The 14,035-nt window shown below is 41.7% G+C and overlaps 1 protein-coding gene and 1 non-coding gene across 2 annotated transcripts in view; one reads left to right on the top strand and one right to left on the bottom strand.

The window, feature by feature from the left end:
- The window catches only part of LOC120051675 (coiled-coil domain-containing protein 60-like), a 37,297-nt gene that overhangs the window by 1,068 nt on the left and 22,194 nt on the right, over window positions 1–14,035 (bottom strand). Inside the window, exons 6-10 of the mRNA XM_038998569.1 lie at window positions 13,882–13,981; window positions 13,399–13,476; window positions 10,469–10,609; window positions 3,342–3,479; window positions 2,163–2,352 (exon numbers count right to left, since the gene is read on the bottom strand). Of these exons, the coding sequence (XP_038854497.1) occupies window positions 2,163–2,352; window positions 3,342–3,479; window positions 10,469–10,609; window positions 13,399–13,476; window positions 13,882–13,981 (647 nt within the window). The remainder of the gene's footprint in view (window positions 1–2,162; window positions 2,353–3,341; window positions 3,480–10,468; window positions 10,610–13,398; window positions 13,477–13,881; window positions 13,982–14,035) is intronic.
- trnaw-cca lies at window positions 3,150–3,221 on the top strand. Its single transcript has one exon. It is a non-coding gene; the product is annotated as a tRNA-Trp (tRNA).

The raw sequence follows: 14,035 nt of genomic DNA, 5'->3' as shown, positions 1-14,035 counted from the left end.
GTGTGTGTGTGTGTGTGTGTGTGTGTGTGTGTGTGTGTGTGTGTGTGTGTGTGTGTGTGTGTGTGTGTGTGTGTGTGTGTGTGTGTGGAGGGGTAGCAGTCTGTACCTAATCATTAGTCTCAATATGTTGGTTTGGATGGTGGGGGGGAGAGGGATGTTCTGTCTAGTGGAGGGATCATCAACTAGATTCAGCTGCGGGCCAATTTTTTCTTGAGCAGATGGTTGGGGGACTGGAACATAATTACAAATAATTTGTAGACTGCAAATTGACCGCAAGAAGCCCAAACAGATATAATATTTGACTAAAACATATTAATTTCAAACCTTGCTTACATTTGTATATGAAATACTTGGGAACAGATTTCCCAAATTAAAATCACTCGGAGCTAAATTTCTGTTTAAAAATGAAATTAAAATAATATCCAACAAGGAAAATAAATATTACAAAAATTGGGGGGACAAATAAAACCACATGCGGGGCCTCCAGGTGGGGAACCCTGGTCTAGTGTCTAGATTCCTACAATGTGTCTGTCTGGCTGCTGCGCATCACCCAGGTGGGTGCTGAATAATTGTTGTGGATGAGGTGAATTCTTGCCTTACAATGTTAAACACTTTCAACACTTTAAAAAGCTCTGTATAGACAATCAAAATGTAATATGGTAAATCAACAGACACTTTTATTCAAAGCGACTTGTACTTAAACTTTTGTGGCCTGAAAAGGGACTTGAACCATGGACCATTTGATAAATGAAAATGTAACCATGTCCTGGACAGCCTCTTCTGATAATGTTACCTGACTACAATTTGTTCTGTGTTCACCCCCAAACCCATGTTTGTTTAGACATCTCTCTGTCCTCAGGTCAATGTAGGTCCAGTTTTCCTTCAACTTCCAAACTGCTGATCCCAATGTGATTTGAACACACAACCATCTGATCGGAAGTCAGACACGTTACTATTGCACCACAAGGTCTGGTCATCAAGGACTTGAAGAATGGTACAGTTCAATGCTCTATGAATTGTTTCTTGGCCAAAATTATGACTGTAATTGAATTCATGGTTGTACTATATACATGTACTATAAACAGTTCATGAGTATGTATATGTGAGGTAAGATGCTATTGTCCTAGTCCAAGTCGGGTACTGTTCAAGCTATCCAGGATCTGCCTCCCACTGTAACAAGGTGGTCAGTTTCTCATGACATAGGCCTCCCTTCCATTTCTTTCCAAAGAGAAAGACAAGGGGGTGCATTCTATTAAATGAAAACAGCCTCCCACTGCCTACAGTAGTTACTAATGACTGGGTGGCACAACAGTACTGCATCTGACTCCAGATCAGATGGTTGCGTGTTCACATGGGGGTGGGTGCTTTTGAGCTTGAGTGAAGACTGGGCCTGCTCTGACAAGCACTGGAGATTAATTGGCTGTTGAATTAACACAGTTTTGGAGGCCACCGACAGCTCTCTTATGGGAAGATGTCAATTGCATGCTCCTCAGTGGTGTAAAGTACTACTTACGTAGTTTTCTGGGGGTATCTTTACTTTACTATTTATATTTTTGACAACCTTTACTTTTTATTTTTTTAAACATTTTTAATTTAACCTTTATTTACTTCACTACATTCCTAACAAAGATAATGTACTTTTTACTCCTTACATTTTCCCTGACACCCAAAAGTACTCGTTACATGATGAATGCTTCACTTTTACTTGAGTAACTTTCTATTAAGGTGTCTATACTTACTCAAGTATGACAATTGTGTACTTTTTCCACCACTGAAACTCATTGCGTCCTCTCTCCTCGTCTCATTTTTAAAACCCATTTGATGAGAAAGCCAGAGGTTCCTCCCATCGGACCTCTTCCTCCAATGGAGATGAGGAGAGCGGATGAGAGGAGTATGCAATTGAGATATTCCCTATCTGAGGCAGAGGCATTGCAGTCAGGAAACATGTCTTCAAATAATCTTTTGTACACACACAATTATTTCCCCTTTTTAAAATGTTATATATTGTATGTGGCCCAAGCAGGAATCAAACCCACAACTAGCACCATGTTTAAACCAAGTGACCAACCAAGAAACAATGCACTTCATTAAAAACTTCCTTAAACAAATAAAGTATAATAATGAATTCACTATAGATCCATTATTATTTGATGTGTCCGTACCTCAATGGCAACACAGAGGTCAGGTAGGCAAAGCTCCCAGGGCTGTAGACCCCCCAACATCTTCAGGAAGACATGGGGTCGCACCTTGGGGGTCCGCTCATCTGCGAAGCGGCTGAGTTTCTCCAGAACTCGGCTCACCCCTCTGTCCTGAGACACCTCTGGAGGGAGATTGCTCAGTAGAGAGGACAGCCTGGATGGATAGGATGAAAAATACATACAGTATAAATAATCTATAAATAAGCCTGGATGGGACGTAGGACACATTGTAGAGGAATTCAATTGATTTCACACAAATTTACAAACTGTTGTGCAAACATTCAAATTGTACATCAACATGCAAAAACGTGTACGCACACACACACATTTACCCATGTATGAGTGCACAGTAACGTTTACAAATGTATGAGTGCACAGTAACGTTTACAAATGTATGAGTGCACAGTATCGACTCTAAAAATAAAGAGAGTCACACACTGTATATAAGCTCCCAGTAATGTATTGGGTAAACCCTGAAGAATGCACAGTTAAAGAAACAACTTCTGGTGAAGAAGAATAGCCGTAATAGACTGAAAGATATAAGGTAATTTTGTCAAACTTGTGAGACCCCATGCTCATTAGTTGCTCATTCAACATATTTGCTGCTACTTCACTCAATCCCATTTTAAAAGTCTCGCTTCCTAACTTTTTTACATTCCTTGAGACCAACCAGAAATGTTTCTTTGGCCAAATATTTTCAGATTTTGTGGTCTCTTGGGTGGGCCCTACCAGGCCCACCCAATCAGATTGAGCAAAACCCCCAAAATAATACATTATTATAAAAAAATAATAATACAGAAATATGCCAAAAATACACTATCGTAGCAGTGCAAAAAAGATTTGTGGCTAACAAAAGCTATAGTGATGTCCCTGGCCTCTATTTGACTTCCTAGGGGAAAGATAGGGAAGTGCATTCTATGAAATGGCATCAGACACACTAGTTAATCACAGGACTTCGTGGCGCAACGGTAGCGCGTCTGACTCCAGATCAGAAGGTTGCGTGTTCAAATCACGTCGGGGTCAGAAGTTTTGTGAAGTTTTGAAAACACAGATGGGTGGACAGAGGAATCACACACACAGATGAGGAAACAAACATACATTCCAACATTCCAATCCACGTGATGGGTATTGCAGATGTCATACCACATGTTGTTGTTGCTGCAGTCTGTCTCCGGGGGTTTCACGCCGGTGATCCGTGGGGTCACATGACGAGGGATGAGGTGAGAGTGGGTCACATGACACAGGGCCTGGAACCTCTGGATGCCACTCTCCAGCCTCTTCCTGTACAGGGAGTACAGAGAGAAAAGGAAGAGAGCAGAGAGGGGGAAAGAGAGACGGGGTGGGCACAGTGAGAGCAAAGAAAGGGAGGGGATATACTGTAATAAGATGCATACAGGAGAGATACTTAATCCTCTGACATTAACCATATAATTAGATAACAGGGTGCAATGGGGAAATTTAAAATGAGCAACGTTTATATTTAGTTAGAATGATCAACACAATGTTTAGCATACAGTACCTGGCGTTTCTGTAAAAAACATAATTTCCAGTGTAGTTTTTGGGACACTCAAGGTGTGGGCTGATGGTCACTAGAGTTGAAGCTGAATGTTTAGGATAAGGGCCTGACCAGAGAAGGCTAGCTAGACATTTTCTCTGCTTCTGTGCGGTCTCCCTGTTGCAAATTGTAATAAACCAGATAGATTTTTGATTGACTTTACCAATTACTGATATTTTATGTTCACCTACTACACAGCGCAAACTGGATGAGAAGTCTTCATTTATTTAATTTTTAACCTTTATTTAACTAGGCAAGTCAGTTAAGAACAATTTCGTATTTACAATGACGGCCTACCCCGGCCAAACCCTAACACGGACGACACTGGGCCAATTGTGCGCCGCCCTATGGGGCTCCCAATCATGGCCGTTTGTGATACAGCCTGGAATCGAGCCAGAGTCTGTAGTGAGATGCAGTGCCTTAGACCGCTGCACCACTTGAGAGCCCTATGTGAAAACAAATCTATATTGAGGAGCACTGCAATAAAGTACTCAAAAGTCAGCTGCGAGTTAATGTACAAAGAAAAGTGACACAGTGCTTCAAGTAAAAGGTCCTGACCTGGGACAAACTAACATTGAAATGTTGTCAGCTTTTTTTAGGGGGTAGATCAGCTTTAATATCGCAGATAGATTGTAGCTTCCAATTGTCTGCATCACTTCCAATCCCCCATATATATTTTTGGCAAATATATATACAGTACCAGTCAAAAGTTTGGACACAAGTTTGTTTTTTCTTTCTTTTTACTATTTTCTACATTGTAAAATAGTAGTGAAGACATCAAAACTATGAAATAACACATATGGAATCATGTAGTAAACAAAAAAGTGTTAAACAAATCAAAATATATTTTATATTTGAGATTCTTCAAAGTAGCCACCCTTTGCCTTGATGACAGCTTTGCACACACTTGGCATTCTCTCAACCAGCTTCACCTGGAATGATTTTCCAACAGTCTTGAAGGAGTTCCCATATGCTGAGCACTTGTTGGCTGATTTTCCTTTTTCCTGATTTTCCTTCACCAACTCATCCCAAATAATCTCAATAGGGTTGAGGTCGGGTGATTGTGGAGGCCATGTCATCTAATGCAGCACTCCATTACTCCTTCTTGGTCAAATAGCCCTTACACAGCCTGGAGGTGGGTAGGGTCATTGTCCTGTTGAAAAACAAATGATAGTCCCATTAAACGCAAACCAGATGGGGTGGCGTATCGCTGCAGAATGCTGTGGTAGCCATGCTGGTTAAGTGTGCCTTGAATTCTAAATTCTAAATTAATCACAGACAGTGTCACCAGCAAAGCACCCCCACACCATAACAACTCCTCCTCCATGCTTCACTGTGGGAACCACACACACGGAGATCATCCGTTCACCTACTCTGCGTCTCACAAAGACATGGCGTTGGAACCAAAAATCTCAAATTTGGACTCATCAGACCAAAGGACAGATTTTCACTGGTCTAATGTCCATTGCTCCTGTTTCTTTGCCCAAGCAAGTCTCTTCTTCTTATTGGTGTCCTTTAGTTGTGGTTTCTTTGCAGCAATTAGACCATGAAGGCCTGATTCACACAGTCTCCTCTGAACAGTTGATGTTGAGATGTGTCTGTTACTTGATCTCTGTGAAGCATTTATTTGGGCTGCAATTTCTGAGGCTGGTAAATTAACTTATCCTCTGCAGCAGAGGTAACTCTGGGTCTTCCTTTCCTGGGGCGGTCCTCATGAGAGACAGTTTCATCATAGGGATTGGTGGTTTTTGCGACTGCACTTGAAGAAACTTCAAGTGCAGGTAAATATTGCAATTCTTCAGGCATTCCAGGACCTGTGACCAAAAACAAGCTACATATGGACAGTAGCAAAACAAAATGATCTAATGATTCTGTCTCTTTGTAGCAAAATCTGCAGAGCTGGGAAGGTTGTATCCCCCATATAAATAACATTCTATTGGTTGCAAGAATTTTGTATAATAATTTAAATGGAAAAATTCTAAGTTTTGAATCCGGCGCCATTTTGCATATCAATTCTCGGGGCCCGAGAGACTGAAAAACAGCTTCTATCTCAAGGCCATCAGACTGTTAAACAGCCATCACTAACATTGAGTGGCTGCTGCCAACATACTGACTCAACTCCAGCCACTTTAATAATGGAGAAATTGATGTAATCAATTTATCACTAGCCACTTTATATAATGTTTACATACCCTACATTACTCATCTCATATGTATATACTGTACGCTATACCATCTACTGCATCTTGCCATCTTGAAGTAATTAAATGTATCACTAGCCACTTTAAACAATGCCACTTTATATAATGTTCTCATACCCTACATTACTCATCTCATATGTGTATACTGTACGCTATACCATCTACCGCATCTTGCCATCTTGATGTAATGTATCACTAGCCACTTTAAACAATGCCACTTTATATAATGTTCTCATACCCTACATTACTCATCTCATATGTGTATACTGTACGCTATACCATCTACTGCATCTTGCCTATGCCGTTCGGCCATCACTCATTCATATATTTTTATGTACATATTCCTATTCATTCCTTTACACTTGTGTGTGTATAAGGTAGTTGTTGTGAAATTGTTAGGTTATATTACTTGTTAGATATTACTGCATGGTCGGAACTAGAAGCAGAAGCATTTCGTTACACTTGCATTAACATCTGCTAACCATGTGTATGTGACAAATACATTTGATTTTACATTTGATTTGATTCAGAAACTATGTGGCATGGTATCTGTACGTCAAAAATCTCTTCCCAACTATTTTACAATCTATATGGCACGGCTGTCAATTTTTTGGTCCTTAAATGAAACTAGTATACTTTTTTATTTATCACAATTTTCTTTAACCAATTATGTCCTTTATGCAGAGCCGACAGACAAGTTCCTTACTTTTTTCCCCTTGCACTCTCCTCTTCCATTTTTGCAGTACTGCTGCAATTAGTTGGTTGTAATTTTGGGTAGAGCAGACATTTCCATGTGTTTTTGTTAGCTGCATGTGTGACATAACTCCCCCAGTCCTATTTATGATATAATTTACGAAGATTTACAACGATTCTTTTTAATCAATTACTATATTTGAGTATTATTTGTTGTATTATTTGTTCTGTCTTTTCTGGTGGATTAAATTTAAATTGCAACCAACTTTCTATGGCTTGTTTTAAAAATAGCGATATTTGGGAGATGATTTCCTTTTCAAATAACTGAAAGTGAGAGGTTGTAATCTGAATAAAGAGAAAAAGGCCATTCTTGAACATAGGGTGAGACATTCATACTATTTTTGCTAGAGAACCAGTTTGGATTTAAGTATTACTTTTGCATGACTGAAGCCTTTAGTGAGAAGTCTAATGCTTTAATATTTAATCATTACTGCCCTCCAAATTTATATTCATTATATAAATAGGCCCAATTAACTTTGTCTGGCTTGCCGTTCCAAATAAAATGGAATATTGTTTTCTCATATAATAAAAAAAATGTTCGCTAGGTGTAGGCAAGACCATAAACAAATAGGTAAACTGGGATATGACTAAAAAGTTCATCAGGGCGATTTTTCCACAAATAGACAGGTATTTACCTTTCCATGGTAGCAAGATCTTAACTATTTTTGCTAACTTTCTATAAAAATGTATTGGAGTGAGATTATTTATTTATTTCGGGATATGTATACCAAGTATATCCACATCACCATCAGACCATTTTATTGGTAAACTACACGGTAATGTAAAACTTGTATTTTTTAGTGATCCAATACGTAATATATATTTAACCATCGAAAGGCGACTGGGAATATGGACGAATACACACAGTGTAGTTATTCCCTCCGCAAGGTAATCAAATAAGCAAAATGTGGAATATAGAGTGGAATCCCAATTCAACGGCTCAGACACGAGACGCACGTGGCAGGGTCTACAGACAATCACGGACTACAAAAGGAAAACCAGCCACGTCACGGACACCGACGTCTTGTTCCCAGACAAACTAAACACCTTCTTTGCCCGCTTTGAGGATAATACAGTGCCACCGACGTAGCCCGCTACCAAGGACTGTGGGCTCTCTTTCTCCGTGGCCGACGTGAGTAAGACATTTAAATGTGTTAACCCTCGCAAGGCTGCCGGCCCAGACGGCATTCCTAGCCGCGTCCTCAGAGCATGCGCAGACCAGCTGGCTGGTGTGTTTACGGACATATTCAATCTCTCCCTATCCCAGTCTGTTGTCCCCACATGCTTCAAGATGGCCACCATTGTTCCTGTACCCAAGAATGCAAAGGTAACTGAATGCCCCGTAGCACTCACTTCTGTCATCATGAAGTGCTTTGAAAGACTAGGTAAGGATGATATCATCTCCACCTTACCTGTCACCCTAGACCCACTTAAATTTGCTTACCGTCCCAATAGGTCCACAGACGATGCAATCGCCATAACACTGCACACTGACCTATCCCATCTGGACAAGAGGAATACCTATGTAAGAATACTGTTCATTGACTACAGCTCAGCATTCAACACCATTGTACCCTCCAAGCTCATCATTAAGCTTGAGGCCCTGGGTCTCAACCCCGTCCTGTACAATTAGGTCCTGGACTTCCTGACGGGCCACCCCCCAGTTGGTGAAGGTAGGAAACAACATCTCCACTTTGCTGATCCTCAACACTGGGGCCCCACAAGGGTGCATGCTCAGCCCCCTCCTGTAGTCCCTGTTCACCCATGACTGCGTGGCCATGCACGCCTCCAACTCAATCATCAAGTTTGCAGACGACACAACGGTAGTAGGCTTGATTACCAACAACGACGAGACGGCCTATAGGGAGGAGGTGAGGGCTCTCGGAGTGTGGTGTCAGAAAAATAACCTCTCACTCAACGTCAACAAAACAAAGGAGATGATCGTGGACTTCAGGAAACAGCAGAGGGAGCACCCCCCTATCCACATCGACCATACAGCAGTGGAGAAGGTGGAAAGTTTTACGTTTCTCGGCGTACACATCACGGACAAACTGAAATGGTCCACCCACACAGACAGTGTGGTGAATAAGGCGCAACAGCACCTCTTCAACCTCAGGAGGCTGAAGAAATTTGGCTTGTCACCTAAAACCCTCACAAACTTTTACAGATGCACAATTGAGGGCATCCTGTCGGGCTGTATCACCGCCTGGTATGGCAACTGCACCGCCCACAACCGTAGGGCTCTCCAGATGGTAGTGCGGTTTGTACAACGCATCACCGGGGGCAAACTACCTGCCCTCCAGGACACCTACACCACCCGATGCAAGACCAAAAAGAGCATCAAGGACAACCACCACCCGAGCCACTGCTTGTTCACTCAGCTACCATCCAGAAGGCGAGGTCAGTACAGGTGCATCAAAGCTGGGACTGAGAGACTGAAAAACAGCTTCTATCTCAAGGCCATCAGACTGTTAAACAGCTGTCACTAGCACAGAGAGGCTGCAGCCTACATACACAGACGTGAAATTATTGGCCACATTAATAGATGGAACACTAGTCACTTTACTAATGTTTACATATCATATGTATATACTACCTATTGCATCTTGCCTATGCCACTCTGTTATTGCTCATCCATATATTTATATATTCTTATTCCTTTACTTAGATTTGTTTGTATTTGGTATCTATTGTAGAATTGTTAGATATTACTGCACTGTCAGAACTAGAAGCATTTCGCTACACTCGCAATAACATCTGCTAACCATGTGTATATGCCCAATAACATTTGATTTATAGTACACTTATCATAATTAGGTTGTCTGCTTCTTTCCCCAGAGAAAGATGTGGGCAAATTCAAAGAAACAGTCTCATACTGCCTGGTTAGTTACCTATGACCTTGTGGTGTGGTTGTTCAGAGACCAACTTACCTCATTTTACATATTTAGCAGATGCTCTTATCCACAGCAACTTACAGTAGATGACTGCATACATTTAAATATTTGTTTGTACTGGTCCCCCGTGGAAATCAAACCCACAATCCTGGCATTGCAAGTGCCATGCTCTACCAACTGAGCCACATGGGACCAGTGCTGGTCAGAGCAGGCCCCGTTTTCATTCATGCTTAAAAACATGAATCCTGACATGATTTGAATGCGCAACCTTCTGATCTGGAGTCCAACGCATTACTGTTGCGCCACAAGGTCCTAAGTAAGTAGACTGTTTGATATCTTTCTGCTGGGAATGAGAAACTGAACACCATGTGAAGATCAGCACTTCGAGAGGCCTGATAGCTCAGTTAATACACCACCAGACTTCGTGGCGCAACAGTAGCGCGTCTGACTCCAGATTGCAAGGTTACGTGTTCAAATCATGTCGTGGTCAATGCTTTTGAGACTAAAAACTGACCGGCACTAGAGATTAATTGGTCATTGAACAAACATGGCTTTATAAGACAACACAGGCATGCCTCTCTCTCTGAGGAAAAGGGACAAAAGTCAGATTGGGGCTCCCGAGTAGCGCAGCGGTCTAAGGCGCTGCATCTCAGTGCAAGAGGTGTCACTACATTACCTGGTTTGAATCCAGGCTCTATCACATCTGGCTGTGATTGGGAGACCCATAGGGCGGTGCACAATTGGCCTGGGTAGGCCGTCATTGTAAATAAGAATTTGTTCTTAACTGACTTGCCTAGTTAAACTAATATAAACATTTGTGGAGGTGAGTTGTGACCAGAACTAGATGGTCAGAGAGGGGACAGTCACCTGGCATTGTGGTCCAGACTGTCACTGAAGCTCTGGGCCAGCTCCTCTGCTCTCTCCTCATAGGCTTTCCTCATATCCCACAGCATGGACCTCTTACTGCTGATCAACTCACTGGTGGCTGACAGAGGCTTGGCAGGACAACTATACACGGAGAGAGAGAAAGAGAAAAAAAGAAAGATAATTACTTGAAACATTGGATATAATTTACCAAAAAACTGAGCAAACTAGAATGCTATTTGGCTCTAAACAGAGAGTACACAGTGGCAGAATACCTGACCACTGTTACAGACCAAAAATTAAGGAAATCTTTGACAATGTACAGACTCAGTGAGCATAGCCTTGCTATTGAGAAAGGCCCCCGAAGGCAGACCTGGCTCTCAAGTGAAGCAGGCTATGTGCACACTGCCCACAAAATGAGGTGGAAACTGAGCTGCACTTCCTAACCTCCTGCCAAATATATGACCATTTTAGGGACACATATTTCCCTCAGATTACACAGATCCACAAAGAATTTGAAAACAAATCTAATTTTGATAAACTCCCATATCTATTGGGTGAAATATGTGCAATCACAGCAGCAAGATTTGTGACCTGTTGCCACAAGAAAAGGGCAACCAGTGAGAACAAACAACATTGTAAATACAACCTATATTTATGTTTATTTATTTTCCCTTTTGTACTTTATTTTCCCTTTTGTACTATTTTGGAACTTTTGTAAGTGTAATGTTTACTGTTCATTTTTTATTGTTTATTTCACTTCTGTTAATGATCTATTTAACTTGCTTTGGCAATGTAAACATATGTTTCCCATGCCAATAAAGCCCTCAAATTGAATTGAGAGACAGAGAGAGAGACAGAATGACTTTGCAATACAAAAACATAACATGTACAGTGTATTCGGAAAGTATTCAGACCCCTTGACATTTCCCACATTTTGATACGTTACAGCTTTATTCTAAAATGGATTAAATAGTTTTATTTTGTCATCATACTAAACACAATACCCCATAAGGACAAAGCAAAAACTGGTTTTATTTTTGTACATTTTCGCAAATGTATAAATAAAAAAAACTGGAAATATCACATTTACATAAGTATTCCGACCCTTTACTCAGTACTTTGTTGAAGCATCTTTGGCAGCGATTACAGCCTCGAGTCTCCTTGGGTATGAAGCTACAAGCTTGGCACACCTGTATTTAGGGAGTTTCTCCCATTATTGTCTACAGATCCTCTCAAGCTCTCTCAGGTTGGATGGGGAGCGTCGCTGCACAGCTATTTTCAGGTCTCTCCAGAGATGTTCAATTGTGTTCAAGTCCGGGCTCTGGCTGGGCCACTCAAGGACATTCAGAGACTTGTCTCGAAGCCACTCCTGCGTTGTCTTAGCTGTGTGCTTAGTGTCATCATCCTGTTAGAAGGTGAACCCTTGCCCCAGACTGAGGTCCAGAGCACTGTGGAGCAGGTTTTCATCAAGGATCTATCTGTACTTTGCTCGGTTCATCTTTCCCTTGATCCTGACCAATCTCCCAGTCCATGCCACTGAAAAACATCCCCATAGCATTATGCTGCCACCACCATGCTTCACCGTCGGGATGATGCCAGGTTTCCTCCAGACATGGCGCTTGGCATTCAGGCCAAAGAGTTCAATCTTGGTTTCATCAGACCAGAGAATCTTGTTTCTCATGGTCTGAGAGTATTTCGGTTCCTTTTGGCAAACTCCAAGTGGGCTGTCATGTGCCTTTTACTGAGGAGTGGCTTCCGTCTGGCCACTCTACCATAAAGGCCTGATTGGTGGAGTGCTGCAGAGATGGTTGTCCTCCTGGAAGGTTCTCCCATCTCCAAAGAGCTCTGTCAGTGATCATCGGGTTCTTGGTCACCTCCCTGACCAAGACCTTTCTCCCCCGATTACTCAGTTTGGCCAGGCGGTCAGCTGTAGGCAGAGTCTTGGTGGTACCAAACTTCTTCCATTTAAGAATGACGGAGGCCACTGTGTTCTTGGGGACCTTCAATGCTTCAGACATTTGTTGGTACCCTTCTCCAGATCTGTGCCTCGACACAATCCTGTCTCTACACACAATTCCTTCGACCTCATGGCTTGGTTTTTGCTCTGACATGCACTGTCAACTGTGGGACCTTATATAGACAAGTGTGTGCCTTTCCAAATCATGTCCAATCAATTGAATTTACCACAGGTGGACTCTAATCAAGTTGTAGAAACATCTCAAGAATGATCAATGGAAACAGGATGCACCTGAGCTCAATTTCGAGTCTCATAGCAAAGGGTCTGAATACTTATGTAAATAAGGTATTTCTGTTTTTGTTTAAATGTGAAGAAAAATAAAAAACTGTTTACGGTTTGTCATTATGGGGTATTGTGTGTAGATTGATGAGGAAAAAAATAAATTTCTTCCATTTTTGAATAAGGCTATAACGTAACAAAATGTAGAAAAAGTCAAAGGGTCTGAATACTTTCTGAATGCACTGAAATTACACACAATGCAGGCTTAGCAGGGAAACTTTATATACTGTATATGTATTTTTTTAAATAAAATACCATGATTGATAGATTGATTGACTGATTGAGTTGTTGTGACTAGAGCTAGAGAGACAGTGGCTTTAGCAGGACAACTACACACAGAGACAGAGACAAGGCTTTTTTCAATACAACACAGTTACACTCAATGCAATATCATACTCAATGTAATGCAGTATAGTAAAATAGTGTAGGCAACATTTTCTGTCTGCAAAATAGCTCTTCCTCGCAAACCTGACATCTTCTGGCGCAAAGCGCCTCAACTTTCAACACGGAAAAGTTCCCAAAACAAACTTAAACATTTAAAACAGACAGGGCAGGACAGAATTTATTTTTATTCTGCAGCTGGTGGAACGGTAGAAAAGTAGTAGTAATTTGAGTTTAGGTGTAGCAAGTCAACCTTTTGGGTCTTGGTGTGTCTTTGGTCTTGGTGCGCGTTGTGTTGTCCCCTCTCTGAGGGGTGGGTTGGGTAGGTGGCCTGTTGTGTGAGGGAACAAATCTGTTAGTATTTAGTTAGGGCGTTTACATATTAGATCACCCTCTCACCCTGGGGTCTGGAGTTAACACGGGGTTGAAGTCTGCGTGGAAATGCAAATGTTTAATTGCTAACCTGGTCACCATTGGGTCGGCATGATATGCCTTTACTTTACTCAGTCGACATTATGTAATCATCCACTAGCTCAATTCCAACAGCCTCTACATACATAGCCATTTATGAAGTTGTTAATTCCAGAGATAACTTGTCTCGGTACCCCTTTAATCTATTGCCGAGGAAAGGAAAAGAGAGGAGCAGGAGAGTAAGGGATGAAAGCGGAAAGAGCAAATGCAGAAGAGTAGTGACCAGAAAGGGGAGTGGAATGTGGCTAGGCCTAGGGGGCGTTACCGGTATCCGACAGTCAAAGTGCCGTCGCCATGAATCTGCTCTGGACCACTTAAGTCTTTGGTGACACTCTGGTGGACTTCATCGAGCAGCTTCTGAAGGTCTGGGCGGAGAGGCAGTAAACATGAACAATGACAACATTAAAATTACAACTTTT

This window comes from Salvelinus namaycush, chromosome 1, assembly GCF_016432855.1.
Source record: "Salvelinus namaycush isolate Seneca chromosome 1, SaNama_1.0, whole genome shotgun sequence".
NCBI classification, from domain to species: Eukaryota; Metazoa; Chordata; class Actinopteri; order Salmoniformes; family Salmonidae; genus Salvelinus; species Salvelinus namaycush.
The sequence above is the reverse complement of the archived record's forward strand: the minus strand, read 5'-3'. Positions and strand labels throughout refer to the sequence as shown.